Genomic DNA, 17,956 nt, shown 5'->3' with positions numbered 1-17,956 from the left:
GGAGAAAATAAGGAATCATTACTGACTACTGAGGAGCGCTACACGGCAACACGAGAGTGTTAAAACATGTTGACACATTTGTTTCCCAACCCGGCAACGTCGAGAGGCCTCGCCTGAGAGGTTTAAAGAAACAGTATGGTAAGGAAGCTCGATTCACAAGCCGGACAAGCGAGTTCGAAAACATTTACGAAACGACACAGTTTGCATGTTCGCTCGTGGAAGCAATCTTACCACTACAGTGCGCGCGTGTGTCGAAACGTTGCGTTTATCGGCCCCGCCAAAACATATATTGCGCACTAACGAAAAATTATCGAAAGCCCGTTGCTCTGAACGCATACGTACAGCCCACATCGACGTGACCACGTAGACCAATCCAACTTCGATTTTTCGACGTCTATTGCCGCGATGCGCAAAGCCACGCCCAAACGCCGCAGGGGGCTGCCCCGTCCGAGCCCCCCGTGTTTACCAAAAAACACACTCTAGGTATCGTGTGCTATACATGGAGTAGCGTAACGAACTTTGGATGAACGAGCAGCGAAGTCAGACGTTCGTTCCTTCGCAAGATTTTCTTACACGATAACACTCGCTTTCTCCCCCTTCACATGAGGTGGAAATCTGGGAGTTTGGACACCGAGATTGCGAGCCGCTGTTACGGTGCGCCTCCGGTTATACCAGCGCTCAGCTTTTAGGAACGCAAGCCCAGCGAGGTGGCAGAGCCCAGCCGGGAGACTCCTGCAGCGCGCGGATACTCTTCCTCATTCCTCAGTGTTATCGCTGGCGCCTCGAAGCCGCATCGTTGATAAGGCTGGACAAAAAAAAGAAAAAAAGAAAAACTGATAGGCTAGGCCACTCTAAATGCGTGCCTGCTGCCCGCCTCCCTTCCTCCGTGGTTTATTTCCCAAATTGAGACACGCCTCATTCAAGCCCCGACTATCGCATGGTTCGCACAGGGAGAAAGCAACGTGAGAAATAGATACGGATTTCTCGCGCCACGTTTCTTACATCTCCGTGTAGGGGAAACCTGCAAGAAATTTACGGAGGAAAAGAAAAAATTAAGAAGCAATGCCTTCCGCCCGCCAAGCGTCCGCACCCTGACAGCATCCAAAAAACCTCCCCCGACTCCGTTTGCGAGCTCAACAAACAAACACGAAGACGTTAAAAAGGCACCGCGGCTTAGCGACTAAAATCGGAGGACAACTGCCGTTCGCTACTGCTCGGATGAGCGCATAACCGTCGGTAGTGTCAATGTGCGAGTTATTTTTGAAGCACACGGCGTGATCACGTCGCGCACTATTTTGCCCACGACTCGGTGCGCGGAGGAAGCGCGGCGGGCGCCGGTCGGCGTTGGCCGTCCCAGAATGCAGCGCTGCCGGCGCGGCGGCTCTCTCCTTCCCAGTTGCTCGCGCGCAGCAGAAGCGGGACGAGTGCTTCACGTCGCCGTCGGATCGGAGAGCGGAGCGGCGGTGCCCGAGCGGCGGTGTGGGCTTTGTGAGTGGTGTGCTTGGCTTTGGCGGGGCAGTCGTCGGCGGTGCGAGAAGTGGCGTCGGCCTGTGCTCGGCTGCATCGGGTGCGTTCCGTGCGAGTGCGGGGGGTCTTCGAATAGCGGTGCACGACGGCGTTGATATAGGAGAGAAACTCGGCGACCGCGGATGACCGTGCGAAGGACTTCGAGGCAGCTCCACGACGGCGGCGACGACGCGGACGACGTCTTGGGCAAGTCGGGGCCGTCGTCGCCCTACACCTGAGGATTATCGCAAGACGGACTCCCGCGCGCGACCAAAATGACGCTCCATCCGAGGAGGGAACATGACCGAAGCTAGCTTCCACGAGTGAGTATTATTCGCCGGTTCGTTTCGTTGGTGCACATCTTGTATTCGCCTCTCGCGCTCCGACCTCGCAACAAACTGCGGCGACGATCGGTGCCCCCACATGAAATCGACGTACCCCCCCTTCCTTACTTCGCTAGCCCCGCCGCCTCCGCTCATGCAGAGTTTTCATTGGCCGAAACACCATTCTTTCCGATTGTTTTGTCTCTTTCACCCACGCCGTGTTAGCTGCGCTTGCATTTGTCTCCCGTGATATCGCCTTTAGGTCGAACGCAGTTCGCGAGTTCACTGCGGTTAAGGATCCGACTGCTTTCACCCAACCAACGCACGACGCCGCGAACGAAACGGCGCTGGTGGAGCCGCTTCGGTTTCGGGCCCGTTCGCGTCGTCGTACCACGCCGAGGGGAGCGCTGGCGACGGCGTCGTCCCTCTTTCGCGGAGCGTTCTCTCGCTCGCTCGCTGCTTCTCCTCGTCTCCTTCGCCGGTCGCTCCTGCCATCTTTCGTCCCTCCGTTCGGTCCTTCGTTCAGTTCCTTCCGTCTGCATTCCCTCCGTCTTCTGTGCGTCCTCTTCGTGGGGACCCTGCGCACCACACCCCTGAGGCCACGCGATTTCAAGTTCATCCCCTGCAAGCGCTCTCCGCGACCGCAGCGAGCAGCGAAGCGGGCGAAGCTACTGCCCAGTGCTCACGCCGCGCGCACCGCCACCAGCAGCTCTAGTTTCCCTTGCTTCTTCGCTCGTTTTCCATCCGTCTTCTCCGGACCTGCGTGCCGCGATGCTAGAACGCCGAATCCCTTCCGATGCACGGGCGAATAAACCGCGTCGGTTAGGCCTACTTCTGGCGATCGCCGGCCCCGCGGGTCTCCGTCGTGCCACTCCCCGCTCTTCACCTACCGTGGACTGAGTAGGGAAAATGGAGTTGTCAAAAAGGAGAGAGAAAATGAAAAGCAGGAGCGGTTAACAACACCGAGCGGCCAGACAGAAACCGAAACGTTAGAGCGCAACCAGTGTCTTGTTGGTCGCGCGCGGTTTTCAAAACAAATCAGAACGTAGCCCGTCCTTCCCGTCTTTCGGCCTTTCTGATTTTATTTTACCCGTTCTATTTTAATCCGCTCTCGCGGCTGCTATTCGCCGCCATCCCACGGCCGATCGAACGAATACCGCGTCAGCGCGGGATGCTTAAAGAGCGAGAATGGTGTGTGTGTTGCGAAGAAATCTCCCATGGCAACCAAACCAAGGAGCGGCGTGCGCGTGGTCGTTCTAGCATTGTAGAAAAAGAAACGCAGCGTCGACTGCCAGGTGAACACGCGTGCATACAAGAGACGACGCCGACGAGTGCAGCGTCGTGATCAGGCACAACATCCGCCCAAGAAACGGAAACGGCTGCTGGGTCCTTGGCGTCCTGTTAATACATGTTCGAGCCCTTCGGTCATTCAGTCGCTGTGTCTCCACAACCATGCGCGGCTTCGCTCACTCGTGCACGTCCGTGTGAGTCTCTCTCATCAGTGACCAGTCCTTTCTTGTTTTTTTTTCCTCTAGTAAAACGAGTAGGTGTGCGTAGCATTTGCCCTTTCACGCGCGTCTATCAGTCTTATTTCGCCCACTGGCGCTGCTTCAACACACACACAGCTTCTATTCTTTTTCTTTTTTAATGTACGTGTGGCTGTCAGCTGCGTTGCAGCTTCCGCGACTCTGTTGTCCCGGGGGCTTAGAGAGTTGCCGAGGGTGTGTGTGGCAAAGAAATGGTGTGTGCGGTGGGGGGTGGGGGGGGGGAGGGTTGTAAGGAGCGCCCCGCGCGCCGTCGGCATATGCGGTCCCCTCCGCTACACCCGGCAGTTCGGGTTCTATTCAGCTCCCCCTTCTGACGGCCTGTTGTACGTGCGTGCGTGCTGCTGAGAGGGCCGTTTCCTCTCTTGCTGCATTTCCTGCCCGCCCGGCTGCATCGTGCGGTGGCGTGGTGCCGCTTTCTCTCTCTGCCTTTCTTTTTTTTTTAATATATGTACTTTTTTTTACTTCGTTTGTTTTGCTTCCTGCGCTGCGATCATTTTATCCCGTACCGGCTTCCTCCGCAGCTTTTCTTTTTCTTTCTTCGCCGCGTCCTCCGGCCAGTGTGTTTGTAGCTCTACTGGCGAGAGCCATTTCCGGCACAGCGGCTGACCCACAGTCGCCTTTGCCTCGCTTTACTGACGGTGGGAGTTCTTCACCGCCAAGACTGAAGCGCTCGCCACGCGTGTGTTCATTTTTCTTGTTTGTTTGTTTGTTTGTTTGTCTCTAATGAGCCATCGCTGTTATGGACTCGCTCGAATGTGTCCGGAGGACCTTGTCGGCGACTCGCTAGATGTTCGGCACTTGCAAGATTGCACGGTGCGGGGTGACAGGCAGAGCGGATATAGCTAATAAGATTATATTTACATATATGCAAGATATGTGCAACAGAGCGGTTGTAGTAGGATACAACTTTAAAAAAGAAAGCAGCAGTTGGCAAACAAGACACACGGCCCGCGCAGGGCTGCTACTCCGCCAACCAATCACAGAAACAAAGAAAATGGTCGTCATGCGACAATTTCAAAATGGCGTCGTACTTGATACCTCCGAAGCGTCTGCTGCCCTTGAAGAGTCTTTTCATCGGCGGAAGCGATGAGGTGTGCAACAGACATGGACAAAGCGTATGGAGTCTGACTATTTCACTCGTCAAAAGTCCACGGTACAGTTCATTTCATTGCTGACCCCGTTGTACTGATGAAACTTCACTGCCTACTGAAGTGAAACTGGACAATAAATAGTTGCAGCGAAGCAATCGTTACATTTCAGGTCCATAAAAAAATTAGGCTTTCAGCGCTCCACTATAATAGACGAATGAAAACGTACAAAATTACGCGCTTAATCATTTTATTTTTGTGGTTACCGCCTTATTTAGGTAACAGGGAAAGTTTGAAGTACGAACTATTTGCAGCCTCGCGGAGGAGCAGTGGCTGCCGGCTATGAGTGCGTGGGCGGGGCTTCAGTGCAGACTTGAGTTGTATCTGACTAGGTTAAAGTAATCCGTAGTTCGCTTGTGGAGGCAATTCCTCGATAGAGTTCCACATTGCCTATTGGTTTCCCATACCAGCAGTTAACCGTGACATCATGGATTTTGAGGGCTACCGCTCTGGCCTGGTTAATTTTTTGATCAGTAAAGATGGAGTACGTTTTTATTGCAAAGCAGCCAACGACTGGGCTTGAGCGAGTTTTTGAGAACGCTCACTTTGCCACAACGGCCCAAATGTTACGAAGCGCTCAGAAACTCGTGGTGTCACGCTGACGTTTTGCTGCTGAGGTTTCGGCGCGAAATTATTTTTAATATGCCATTTTCTTTGAATTTTCTCTTCTAGTAGTCAATTTCTTACCGTTACATTAAAGGAAATATGCTTTTGAAAGAATACGTTATCTGCCTGAACTGATTATGCTTCTCTTTGGTGTCACCCTTTGACAAGCGTACGGACGCGAGCTCTTCCTCTTTCTACGCCTTGTTTACCTCTCAGTGCTTCGTCCCTTGGTGGCCCCTACACGGGCCAGCAAGGATGTCCCTCTCGGACCGTTTTTGAAAGTGCTTGCATCTTATCGGGAGGAGTGGTCGCACGTACTATCCGAATGGTCATTGAACGATAGTGGCTTGAGGAAGCCGTGGAGGCACGTTCCTATCGACGACGAGGCGGCGCTGTTGGTCCAATTATTTGACTTTCGAATCAAATGTGCTTACTCAATTAGGACGGGCGTCAGTCACGATTCTTAATGGGGACGAATAAATATGTATAACTTCGAGGGTGCTGTGGCGCTGAACTACAGTTGAGCCTGCTGCGCGGGAATTTACTGGAGCGCGAAGTCGCAGGCGGAACCTTTGGTCCCGAGGCTATGGGGCCATCATACCTCGATCCGCTGGGCGCCAATCAGCGTAACGAGTGGGGTCTGCGTGTCTCCGCGTGTGGTCCCCTTGTTTTCATTTGCAACGCGCTAATCTGACGCGACACGCTGCCTTTTTGATCGCTTAGTGACGAGGGTCAGGCCGCACCCCGTTTTTCAGAGGGAACGCTCACGTGATCATCGCTATAGTTGTCTCGCTACAGTCAGCCGCGCGGCAGACGAGTGAGTTGCACTTTGGGACATTTCTCCTGACAGCAAGGTTTCGCCGCTCCACCTTCATGAATTTCACTTACGCCCCCCCCCCACACACATATATATATATATATATATATATGTGTATATATATGTATATATATGTATTATATGTTCCTAAACGCCGCAAGTTTCACGCGCAAGACTCCTTTAAAGGGAAAGTAACATGAAAAATTAATTGAGCTTTATTTGTACATTACCCTTGTACAATAAAAAAAAAGTACTTATAGGGACAGGAGGTTTGATAAGCCAGAAGAAGTGCAAAAAACGGAAGGGTTCGTTTTGTAGTAAGTCGCATGGACAGAACGCGAGTGAGAAAAAGACGCACACGTACGCGAAGCTACTACAAAACGCCTTTTAGAGAAAGTAGTTTACTATGCACGGATTCTGCACCTCCCGTAAGTAGACAGGTGAGCTGCAGAAATCAGCTTCACAGAGGACTCGTATTCGCCACGAAGGAGATTCCGTGTCAGCGACATCAGGGGGCGCGCGTCAGCCTTGACTCTCGACACCAGACGGCGCACGGTAAAACGCGCTGCGCCCAATCTCGGAGGCCATGCATCGACCACAGACAGACGGGCGTTGTGTGGAAGCGTGCAGTCTCTTGAACTGGCCGTCTGCTTCGCGACCGGCTTCGTTTATTTTTTTTCTCGCTTTCGGGAACGCTACGTACGACCTCGCGACGAATGGATGGAAAACGCAAAACAGGCGAGAAAAGGGGGGACGAGCGGAAGCGATTAAAATCGCGGTAGTCGGACACGCGGGCTGCGAGCACCGGCGAACGCATCCGCCGTGCCCCGGTGCGGGTTTGCCGGAGTCGGTCCGCGCGACGCACTTGTTTGCCCTAGGCCGATAAGTAGAAGCTCCGCCGCGCCGGTGTGTCTTCGAGTCACTGAGGCCTGCGACATATAAGGTTTGTTCGATTCAGAAAAAGGTGCGCGGCACCACAAACGAAAGGGTGCAGGGGGTGCCAGTTATGGTGTGCCGGGCTGCACCCACTCGCTGCAATGTTCAAGGGTGCACTGCACTGCGGCGGCACCTTGCCTCGGGTAATGGAATAGACCTGCACTGGCCAACTTTGTTGACTGTAGGGCCGGTGGCTATGGAAGAGCGTCGAATGTTCTCACTGAAACTGTAGCGAATACGGCGAATTGCAGCCTTTCTGGTCGACCCCGTCTGACGCGTAGCGTCGCGGTGACATCTAGCAAAGCGCGGCGCCACTCGCACGCGTAGGCGGTTTGTTTGGCATCCGAGATCTGCGGCATGGAGCGTCCCGCCGCGGTGGAGATCTCGGAGGCGATACCGCCGCGTCGTTGAACCACCTAGTGCGGTTCTGGGCGATTTGCAACAGCTTCGTGACGGAAAGCTGTATCTCCCGTACGACGAAAGCTGACCTGGGTGGCACTTCTGTCAAAAAGCCACAAAAGCGCTGCTATGATATTTGAAAGCTACCGGATTGAGTCACCGTCTGTGATCCGGACTGAGTGACCGAATGATATCCCCACTGGACTTTCTCCCTTTCATATTTCCTTCCCCTTTTCTCTTTCCCCATTGTAGGGTAGCCAACCGGGCTCACTCCTGGTTAACCTCCCTACCTTTCATTTATCATTTGCTCTCTCTCGCTCTGTGTGTGTGTGTCAGCGTGTTGCTCATAACTTCGCGTAGTTACGTACCTAGTCGGCCTCCAACTGGGCGTAGCCGCGTCGTCATGAATTCGGCATCCAGTGGTGTTTGGCGGTCAAAGTTCCGTTTTGCTTCGCCACCTGGTGCGAGCGAAGCCGAGCTTGAGGAGGCGGTCCGCCGGTGACGGCGTAACGGGAACAGACGGACACAGTAAACAAACTTCCGAGCTTTTAACTGATATCGCAGTAAATGCTCATGCGACTGTGTGCTTTTTGAATGGTTGTTGCTTTCTTTCGTTTAATAGTTGTATGTGATGCATACACGTGCGCTAAGTCTCTGGCCTGACCGCACGGATTGCTGCCAACCCGTTACGATACCACCACCACCACCATCGTGCCAAATTCGTACGCCGAGCACATTTTTGTCAGTCGTTCCGAAGTGTCAGCCTTCCCGCTCGCCCAAGTCAACAGTGGAGGCTCTCTCCGCGTCCCCACGACGGACGCGCGGCAAACAGCTGAGAGCTGGCGGGACAAAACTCGCTACTTCCCCGCCGTTCGAGAGAGCGCCAGCATGTACCAGCGTGCACACCACACCTTCGAACTTGGCGGCTTTTCATGGGGTCCTGCGCTTTCATCGCCGATTGCCTCCCCCCCCCCCCCCCCAGCCTTTCGGCGCAATGGCGTCTGCCCTAGGTACACCGAGGACGCTCCCCTTGCTCCCGCTCCTTTGGCCGACCCTCTTCTGTCCTCCTGCCTGACCTGCCGGCTTCGTTCCAGCGGCATGAATCACTCGACGCTCTTGTGGGTTGGGGACGGGGAGAGGACGCGTCAGGGGACGACGCGAGGCAGCAGTGGAACGGCTCAATGGGTTTGCGAAGTCGCTTTGGTCTCGCCGGAGGAAGTGCTAGGCGATTTCTTTTCTTTCTTTCTTCAACGAGGCTCATTCTTATAGGTGCTAATCGTCGGCCGTGAGATCCCCGCTCGTTCTCCGGGAAAGGAGAAGGATTGGACGATTCGCCAAACTCGGAGGTGCCGTGCCTTGGGCTGACGTATTCGGAGAAAGATAGAGGGGGGAGAGAGAGAGAAGGGGAAGAAAAGCTTCAACAAGTTTGGACACGCAGAGCGGAGCAGCGTTTCGAGAAAGTTGCGGCGAAAAGCTCGCCTCCAGGAAAGTGTTCTAGCGTCAGAACAGGCGATTCGCGAAGTAGTGAGCGCCACACGGCGTTTTTCTAACCACGTGCCTCTCCTTCGCAAGTCCGCATTTCTCCCTCTAAACGCGTTTTATATCAATTGTGATAAGGGCTCTTCGTTATTTGATAACTATCCAAAAATACACTACATCTGCAGGCTTGGAGCGACGCCTGATACCGGCAAAATATGCCGAGACCGAGCGGGGCTATCCTAATCCAGGCACAACCAAATTAGGAAGGCCCACTAAGCTTCAACAAGGACACTCCCTCACCAGAACAGGAATTGACCTCCCTGGTGCATTACACGGCCACACCCTCCCAAATGACTCCCAACAATAATTGGAGATCGCAAGGAGAGGCCTCTGTCCTGCAGTGGACATAAAATAGTATGATGATGATGATGATGATGATCCGAAAATTATTCGGTTCGCTTCCGGCTCCATTCGATTCGGTCTCAAGCAATCACTACTCCCACACCCGCAGTTCCTTCTGCTCGCCTGTGGTCGAGGTTACGCGGTTAGAGAGAGAGAGAGTAAAACATCTTTATTAATAATATTTGAATGGCAAGAGCAGTGTGGGAGGAACAAATGCCGCTGCTCGCGAATGCGCAGCCACATTTTTAAACGAGTGTTCACAAGCCGAGCGAGTCGGTGTCGTTCCATTTTTGGAACAGAGCACGAAGGAAAAAAAGAAAGAAGGCGCAGAGAGATCCACACAAGATGGCGCCTGCCGTGTGGCGGTTCTGTGCGCGTTGCGATTTTTCGCGATTTTCCAAGGGTGAACCACCTAGCGGTCAAGGTAACTTGAATGAATGAATGAATGAATGAATTGTGGGGTTTTACATGTCAAAACCACGATTTGGTTATGAGTCACACCGTAGTGGGGGACTCCAGATTAATTTTGACCACCATGGCATCTTTAAATTGCCCCCAATGCATGGACGGGAGGCACATGGGTATTTTTGCATTTCGCCTCCATCCAAATGCGGCCGGCATTTGACCCCGCGAACTCGTGCTTGGCAGCGCAACAGCATAGCCGCTAAACCAGTTAGTAAGATCTTGATGAGGGCTACTTGGTTCATACTTAGAACTGAGGTGAAACAGCGCGAAAAAGACGAGGACACAAGGAAACAAATACCGCAGACAAGCGCTGTGGTATGTCAGCGCTTGTCTGTGGTATTTGTTTCCTTATGTCCTCGTCTTTTTCGCGCTGTTTCACCTCAGTTCTAACGCTAAAGCAAGCGCGGCGGGTGGAGGTAACTTATTACGCAACGCAAGGTGTTCGTCTTGGACGCCTACCCTTTCTTATATGCGGCGTATCGCAATTATTTCTTCCTTGTTCGCATGTTTTATTTTGCAGGCCAGCGAGCTTGTGCGTAGTTGCATCAGTTTGGTGGTGCTCCATTTCTTTTCTTCTTGTTACAAAAATGCCTACGGCACTCACGCTGTTGCCGTACTAGAGCTGTGGGGCTTTGGTAACTTCGTCCTAGACGACGTAACGTCACAGATCCGACAACACCGAGCCCTTTCGATTTTTCTTTCTTTTGGTTGGGGGGGGGGGGGGAGGCGTTGTTTGCCGCTCACCATTCAATTCGCTTTTCTATCGGGGTGATGTGTTTCAAAGGCAGACGACGGGAATATTCTCTCGTTAACCTACGTGGCCTTCTTTCCGGATATATGCCTAGTTTATCGCCTCGTGCACAGCGAATCGTTCCAGAAAAAAAAAGAAAGAGAGCGAGCGAGAGAGAGAGAGAGAACAGAAAGTTGTTCAGCCATAGTGAAGCAGTGCGAGTAAACCGAAATCACGAATCCGAAACGCCGGACTTGCTCCTTTTATTAGGTCGGCTTGCAACGGCAACTAGAGCAAAAAAAAAAATAGACAAAGCGAAACAAAAAAAGCAAATGCACAGATAAGTAAAAGCGGTTAAGCCTGGCGTCTCGCCACGCAGCTTAACGAGCGAGCAGCGGGAAATCGCAGGAAGCGCAACTCGTGCGATTGTAACGAAGCCGAAGGGCAAGAAAGAAAAAAAAAAGAATTACGGCGAGACGGCAGCGTAAAACAAAAGAGATTGCAGCGGTGGATTGGACGCGAATGATTTGTTTCATATCAGCACGCGTATATATAGCCTCTACATTTATAAACGAGAGCCGCCAGACGCAAGGATCGCCGGAAGGACAGTCACAGAAACGAGCCGCGCCAGCTTTCAATGATTTCGAAACATCGGCCTTTCTACGCGCCCAGCTCTGCGCCATAGATCTACGAGAAATGCCGTGTGTGTATAGTGACATACAACAGATCCTTTGACAGGCACCGTAATTTCATCGCGCGAGAGCGTTCTTTCTTTTTTTCTTTTTTGTATCATCCTTATTCGTGAGGAAGCGAACCCCGCGACCTCGTGAACAGCTGAATGCATTAGCCGTTGAATCGCCGTTGCAACAATGATCATCATCATCGTCACTTTATTTACGTCGAGACAACCGGTGAAGAAGAAGAAGAAGTATTTTAATGATTGGAAAATGTAGAGAGGTCGGCCGGATAATGGAGCATCTGGCCTGCTACTCTACGTAAGGGAAGGGGAAGAGGGGAAGAAAAAGGGTCACAATGGGGGATGATAATGGGAGGAACGAGGTGAAGGACACATTACACAACTGGTATCACAGGCGTGAGTCCAGGCCCGTGTCACCTAGGAAACGTGAAAGTGCACGCATTGTTTCTGTCGTCTGCCAACTCTGTGACCATGCGCCTAGCAAAAGGTCCTCCGACAGTGGTCCATTGTGTAAATGTCTCAATGTATCTGCCATTGTCAGTCTTTCGCGCGCATACTCAGGGCACACCACGAGCACATGTTCTATAGTCTCTACAGCGCCACACACTGAACAATTCGGGGAGTCTGTCCGTCCGTCCGATAATGTGCAAATATTTGCGCGTGAAGGCGACGCCTAATCGCAGTCTGTGTATCAGGCATGCATGAGGGACAACCGGTGAAGAATTCACGAATCACGGTCAGGTTCGTGAAGGAGGGACAACGGAAGTTTGCAGGATTTTTCTCCGATGATCACAAGAATGCGATAGCATTCCGTCGTTACGGTCCGTCATGACAGGACTCGTAGATTTGCGCCAGATCTGCGACCAGATCTGGCGATGTTTGAAGTGGGTCTGCATTAATCTGGGGATGATTTAGTGCCCACGACAGGCGAGTAGGGCGATGCCTATGTGCCTAAGTACGTGGACCTTCCCAACGTCAAATTTTGTGTACCTCTTGAAGATGACCGATTACTTGCACATCCGATCCTTGTGAGGGTTGTTAAGTCGGAGGTTTTGTTTACAGTGACGAAAAACAAAAAGGAAAAAGGCTGTGATATTTCGGGAAGCTACTGTTAATGCTGAACTAGAGAAATCACGTTGCAACACTACCCGAGTTTCCCAATGAACACAGACAGAGGAACAGCTGCACGTATGGAAAACTTCACTCAAGAAAAAGAGAGAGAGGGGAGAAAATAAGAGGTGGGGAACGGATGATCAAGAGCTTGAACGAAAAAAAAAACTGCGATGTCCCTTTTACGAGTCTCGCTCATCTACGTGCTGCGTACGCGCGACCTTGCCGAGGCATTCCGAGCGACGACAGACGCACGTGTAGTGCGACGCCCACGCGATATGTCATCTATGAGAGAGTATTATGTGTCCCCGTCGCCCAACCGGCCATAAACCGCAAACACGCGCGCGAGCGGACGCATCCGTTGTTGCTCTGGTCTACGCTGCGCGCCATGAATGAGCGCCGAGGCCCTCGCAACCTCCGCGCTACGCTCTGCGCGCCTCGTTTTTCTTCTTGTTTTTCTTTTTCTCTCTCTCCCTATCGCGTAGCCTTGGTGGCCAAGAAGAAGCCAACAACGGCGGCGGCGTCCCCGTGGACGCCAGCCAAGTTGGTCGGGAAGTGACGTAACATTCTCGGGAAAAGTGAGGACTGAGACGTCTTTTGTCACCCCGTTCTCGCGGAGCAGCAAAAAGCCCCGCTCGGAGAAGAAAAGGAAGGAGTGGGGTGGCACCAAAGCGACGACCTCAATGAGCGGGTGCGAGTAAAAACGGCGCTCCCACGCCCACACACACACACGCGAGCACACACACAGACGTACAGACGCGTATACACCTTTGAATACGCCGAAAAACGGCGGCCCGCTCCTGGAAGAGGTAGGTAGGTAGGTGCCTGCGGATTCTGGAGACCGGCCTTTTTTTGGTGCAGTCAGGAGAAAAAGTGGAGGGAGGGGGCGAGGAAGAGGGGCAAACGTCTGGCCCGTCCAAATTTTTCGAGGGCTCGTCATAACACCGTAAGGCCGGAGGTGCGTGCGGGCCTTTGTGAAAAGAAGGGACACTGAGAATGATGGCAACCAGCGGGTGAAAAAAAAAAAAGCTTCGCCTGCCAACAGCAACGCCCATGACACGGAGCTTAGCGGGGCAGAGTTTTCGGTAGCACGCGCCGTAATTTTTTCACGAGTCGGCAGATTCACTGCTCGTCTTTTGGGGCGAGTGCGTGTCCTCCATCTTGTGGCCACCCGACTGGAACACCGACTTTGCTACAGAACAGCATCAGCATATTTTTAGTTACGCCATCCCGGTCTTTCCTCATCACCCTTTCTCTCTCTCTTAGTTACGCACTCAAACTACCGTCGCGCCTCCTGGCCTGCGCAGGTTCCGCACTGCTAGGCTTTTTGTCCAGTTCGCTACCCCACACGAAGGAAAAAGGGGCAAGGCGGAGAGAAAATGAGAATTATAAGATAGCTGACCTGATCGAGATTAGAGACATCACATTTGCGTTAGCCGAGGCCCAGCAAAAGGGGATGCTTAGACGCAACGTGTCTGACCAGTAAAGATAGGCTGGACTACAGTTAGAAACTTGGCATTAGGAGCTTAAGTAGGCATTTTCCAGTTGGCTACCCTGCATGCGGAAAAAAGAGAACGTGGAAGCGAAAGAAAGAAAAAAAAAAAGAAAACAGGACACAGATAAAACAGAACACGTATCCACTAGACAAGGTCCAGCGTGTTCTGTGGTCATTGCAGATGTGTTGGGCTTGTAGAAAACTTGACTGAATTTATTGCTTACAGCGGTTCTTTTTGCTGTTCTTTTTTTAAATGTAAGCGAATACGGCAGGACAGTTTCTTGGTGACATGGGTAGCAGTACATATTGTAGCAGTGGAACCAAATGAATTTGGTGGCGCTTACCGACACCCCGGGGGCCTAGAATCGGGTAATACAAAAAAAAGGCGATTTAGGGTGTACTTAAATGTAAAACAAATGAAACAGGAAGTTTTGAGTACAGGTTAATTAAGGTACGCAAAGAAAAAGAAAAGAGGGTATAGAGTAATAAAATTGAAGGCTAAATTGAGAACATGTAAAAAAAATGTTGAGCTAAGTTTAGCAAAGGCCAGCGTTCGTTCCTTCTGTATCTATTCATTTCGTTATATTTCTTAAAAAGTGGGCTAGGAAAATATAATAATGTATAGGTTCGGGGACCCAAGGTGTTCGTTGCCTCCGGGTACTGCAGAGGAAACGCTGGTGCTGCTTTTTCTAGGTCGATGAGCTGTTGGGAGAAGCCGCGCAGAGAATGGCTGAGAAACGCAGCGAGAAACGCATCTTCGACCATCAAAGTAGGTAGTGAGCGTGTCCCACGAAAGACTACACGGAGGGGGGGGGGGGGGGGGGACGATCGTCTCTCCCCTCCGCTCTCATTCAGTAACTCGTTGTCGTCTTCTCTCGCTCTTTTCTTTCTCTTCGCATCTAAATGGACTGGGAAAACTTTCGCGCCTGCCTCAAGAAAGAAAAAAAAAAAAAAGGAAGAGGAAAACAAAAAGTTGCAGGCGTAGGGCGCGTAAAACGGCCGCGTGTCCACGTCACAGCGATTCACGACGAGGAAGCGTTCGTTTCGAGGAAGAAAGAGGACGACCCGCTCGTACTATATAGTGGTTGTGAGAGGGAGAGAGAGAGAGTGGAAGCAGGTAGGGTGTGGGAGAGGAGGAAAGAAGGCGAATGGAGGGCGTGTACTTTGAAATGCCCATTCTCGGCGCAAATCACCGCCGCGGCGCGCTGTCGAGCGAAACGGAATGTGCCGTTCCCAAAATAAAACGAAAAAAAAAAAGAGACGTTCCCGCGCTTCTCGCGCTCGCCCTCGTTCTCTCTGGCTCTCTTTTTTTCCTCAATTGCCGCTAGCCTCCTACTCCCCCATCTCATTCTCCGCCTCAAAGATGGCCTCGCTGACTGCAGCTTCCACTCGTTTATTGTACGCTGCGACAGTATATCTGCAATATAATCGGGATTCGAGCAACGCGCGCGCCAGAAGGACACCACAGACGTGCGCCGCTGAAGCGTTGGACCAAGCCGTGCCGTTGCGCGTGGCGTAATGTGCGATACAGCACGGAACGGAATTAAGCTCGACTTCCGGTATGCGCGTAATGGCCTCCCCTACAGTGCGGATCGTACGGTATGACGTGCCTGTCTGACAAAGCTGATGCAGGAAATGCTAGTGCCCGTACCTAAGTTTGCGTGCAAGTAAAAGAAAAACCCCAGGTGGTCAAAATGTTATCCGGAAAACCTCGTGACCCACTGTCCAGTATCGAGACGTTAAATGGACATGAAAGAGAAAAAGACTTTCAGCTTCATTTGTGAGGTATATATACGTTTCCATAAATAAAGAAAATGAAAAAAAAACTGACGCTCGTGATGGTGAGAAGAGTCTGGGTAAGCCAGAGAAGGCGCGGAAACAAAACGCGGTCGTCAGTACGCGGTGTCGTCATTGAATTTTACGGCGTCTGATCGAGCCTAGCCAATTTTTTTTTGTTTCATGGCAAAGACGGACATTTTATTCTGAAGAGAAAAGCAATAAACAAAACTTGGCAAGTTTCGAGCACTTTACTGAGTCACAATGACCCAAATTCGAAAAGGTGTTTCGAATTCCGTGACGTCGCACTGACGTGTACACCCGCGCTTGGGTTGGGCGCAATTGTGACCTGCGTTTTTTATTATTATATCCGACGTATTACCGCAAAATTTACGAAACCCGAATTTCGAATGACCGCTTTATCGTGCCTAACCGATTTAGCGTTTCTCTTCGTCGCCACTTTAAACTGAATACTTGTAGAGAGAGAGTGAGAGAGATGGAGAGGAAAGGCAAACTAGACCTTGTCCAGTTTGCTACCCTACACGTGGGGAGCGGGCATCGAAAGAGACAGCAAGCATGAGTCTTAGAGTTACTCAAACGCACTAAGCGAGGTGCCCCGTATTTACAGTCGGACACTGAAGTCTGTTCTCCTGCAGCTGCACTGCAGGAGAGCTCACGTGACTTTATTAGCTGACGATCTCTGAGGACAGACTCCGAATACCTTTGCTTCTGTGAAAAGGCCGATAAACAACGCCAGACTCTCGAGTGTGCCCCAAGTGTAAACTGAAGAGCTTTTTCGTTTTCAAACGCGAGGTGCGTGCCCGAACGAATGCCATGTGTCGGAACTAACGCGCTTCGTCCGCCAACGTGGTTTCACTCATGCGAACTGCGCATACGTCGTGGCTCGACCACTCTGTGGCTACGAGAGAGAGAAAGAGAGAGAGAGAGAGAGAGATAACGGCGGTCGGAAGATACCACACGTCCGGTGCAATAAAAATAGGCGGCGGCGGCGGCGTACGAGATAACGCTCCTCTCGCCGTCACTATCGGCCGCCTAATCTCTAGTTCGGTCTGATTTCCCACGCCGATGAGAGATAGTTCGGCACTCACTCCACTCCGCAGCAGCAGCTGCTGCCGTCTTACTCGTCTGGAGAGGAGGGAGTCGGGCATGGGAGAGAGCGAAACGAGCCAGTGCAGGGATCGAAAGAACAGCGAATAAACAAACACGTCCGTTTTATTGTGTACGCTCGCTCGTACACGCGCACGGCGCGATTCTGAGCTGCGGCAAACGCGTGCTTCCTCGTTCGTGCGCAAGGTCGCGGATTCGACTCCCGGCCGTGGTTGTGACGCGTTCTACATTCCGAGGCGCGCAGTGTGGAGAGAAAAGCGTCGGCGAGGCCGATCGGACGCGGTCGGCATTACAAGGACAACATAGAGGAAATTACTTGTGCTTAATAAACGAAATAAAGAAACGACAAATTAATGGAAGTAGTACTGTCGTCGCCATTCATTCATAAACCTTGCATCAGTTCAGTTTTATTACCTCAAAGGCCCCTTTCTGGGGGGCATTACATAAGGGGCGGGTTTTTTTATTTATACAACGAACAAAGAAGGAAGATTAATTAACATTTAAGATGATCACTAACACAGTCTTCAAAAGTAGATGTTGAAACGATGATGGCGATGTACCCGGAAAGGCCGTTCCAGTCTGTAGCTGCTCGACAAAAGAACGAGGCGGAAAAAGTTGTAGTACGCGATGACGGGTGGGCAACTTGAAATGGGTGACTGGTGCGGTAAGATATGCGTGTTGCAGCTGTCATATAAGGTGGCTGATTTAGTTAATAATGAAATATTTTATGATAAAGGCGAGACTGGCAGTGCGGCGACGCAATGAAAGGGGCTGTAATTCGGATTTAGCTTTCAAAGATGAAATGCTGGTGTCATACAAGTATGCCGAGTGAATTAATCTAGCGGCGCGATGTTGAACTGATTATGATGCATTTATTAAATACGCTTGATGCGGGCTCCAGACAGCAGATGAATATTCTAATTTTGGTCTGCTGAGTGACTTATACGCGAGTAGATTTACATTTGGGGGGCAAGGCGGAGATGGCGCTTTAGAAAACCGAGCATTTTATTTGATGCTGAAATGGTGTTACTAATGTGGGTACGCCATGATAAATCATACATTACATCACATTACATATTGCGCAGGATAAAAAAAAGCATAATTTTACTCATCGCGTGTTGCACAGAAACAACCGCTTCACTAAAGCTTTGTTTGAACACAGATTCCGCCTAGTTGTGTTGAATCTAAATTTATATATTTTTCACTGACAAAAATAAAAAAAGATGTCGGCGCTGTAACACGGCCCTGGGTTCCTTTTTTTTTTTTTATATAGTAGCGCATGTATTCTCGAATACGCCGGTATACATAACTGATAATTTTGTAGGCGTAGCATGTCATACGTATAGCATGCGTACGATGCTCTACAGTCGCCGTCATATATGGCAACCAGAA

At 51.3% G+C, this 17,956-nt stretch overlaps 1 protein-coding gene across 2 annotated transcripts in view; it reads left to right on the top strand.

The window, feature by feature from the left end:
• The window catches only part of Spred (Sprouty-related protein with EVH-1 domain), a 147,512-nt gene that overhangs the window by 69,265 nt on the left and 60,291 nt on the right, over positions 1 to 17,956 (top strand). The window contains exon 1 of one of the 2 annotated variants that reach the window (XM_075698886.1): positions 1,191 to 1,829. The exons of the other annotated variant lie outside the window; for it this stretch is intronic. Within the exon in view, the coding sequence (XP_075555001.1) occupies positions 1,807 to 1,829 (23 nt within the window). The 5' untranslated portion in view covers positions 1,191 to 1,806. Of the gene's footprint in view, positions 1 to 1,190; positions 1,830 to 17,956 lie in introns of those variants that run through there. 2 annotated transcript variants of the gene reach the window in all.

This window comes from Dermacentor variabilis, chromosome 7 (genome assembly GCF_050947875.1).
Source record: "Dermacentor variabilis isolate Ectoservices chromosome 7, ASM5094787v1, whole genome shotgun sequence".
NCBI lineage: Eukaryota > Metazoa > Arthropoda > Arachnida > Ixodida > Ixodidae > Dermacentor > Dermacentor variabilis.
This window is presented reverse-complemented; position numbering and strand designations above follow the sequence as displayed.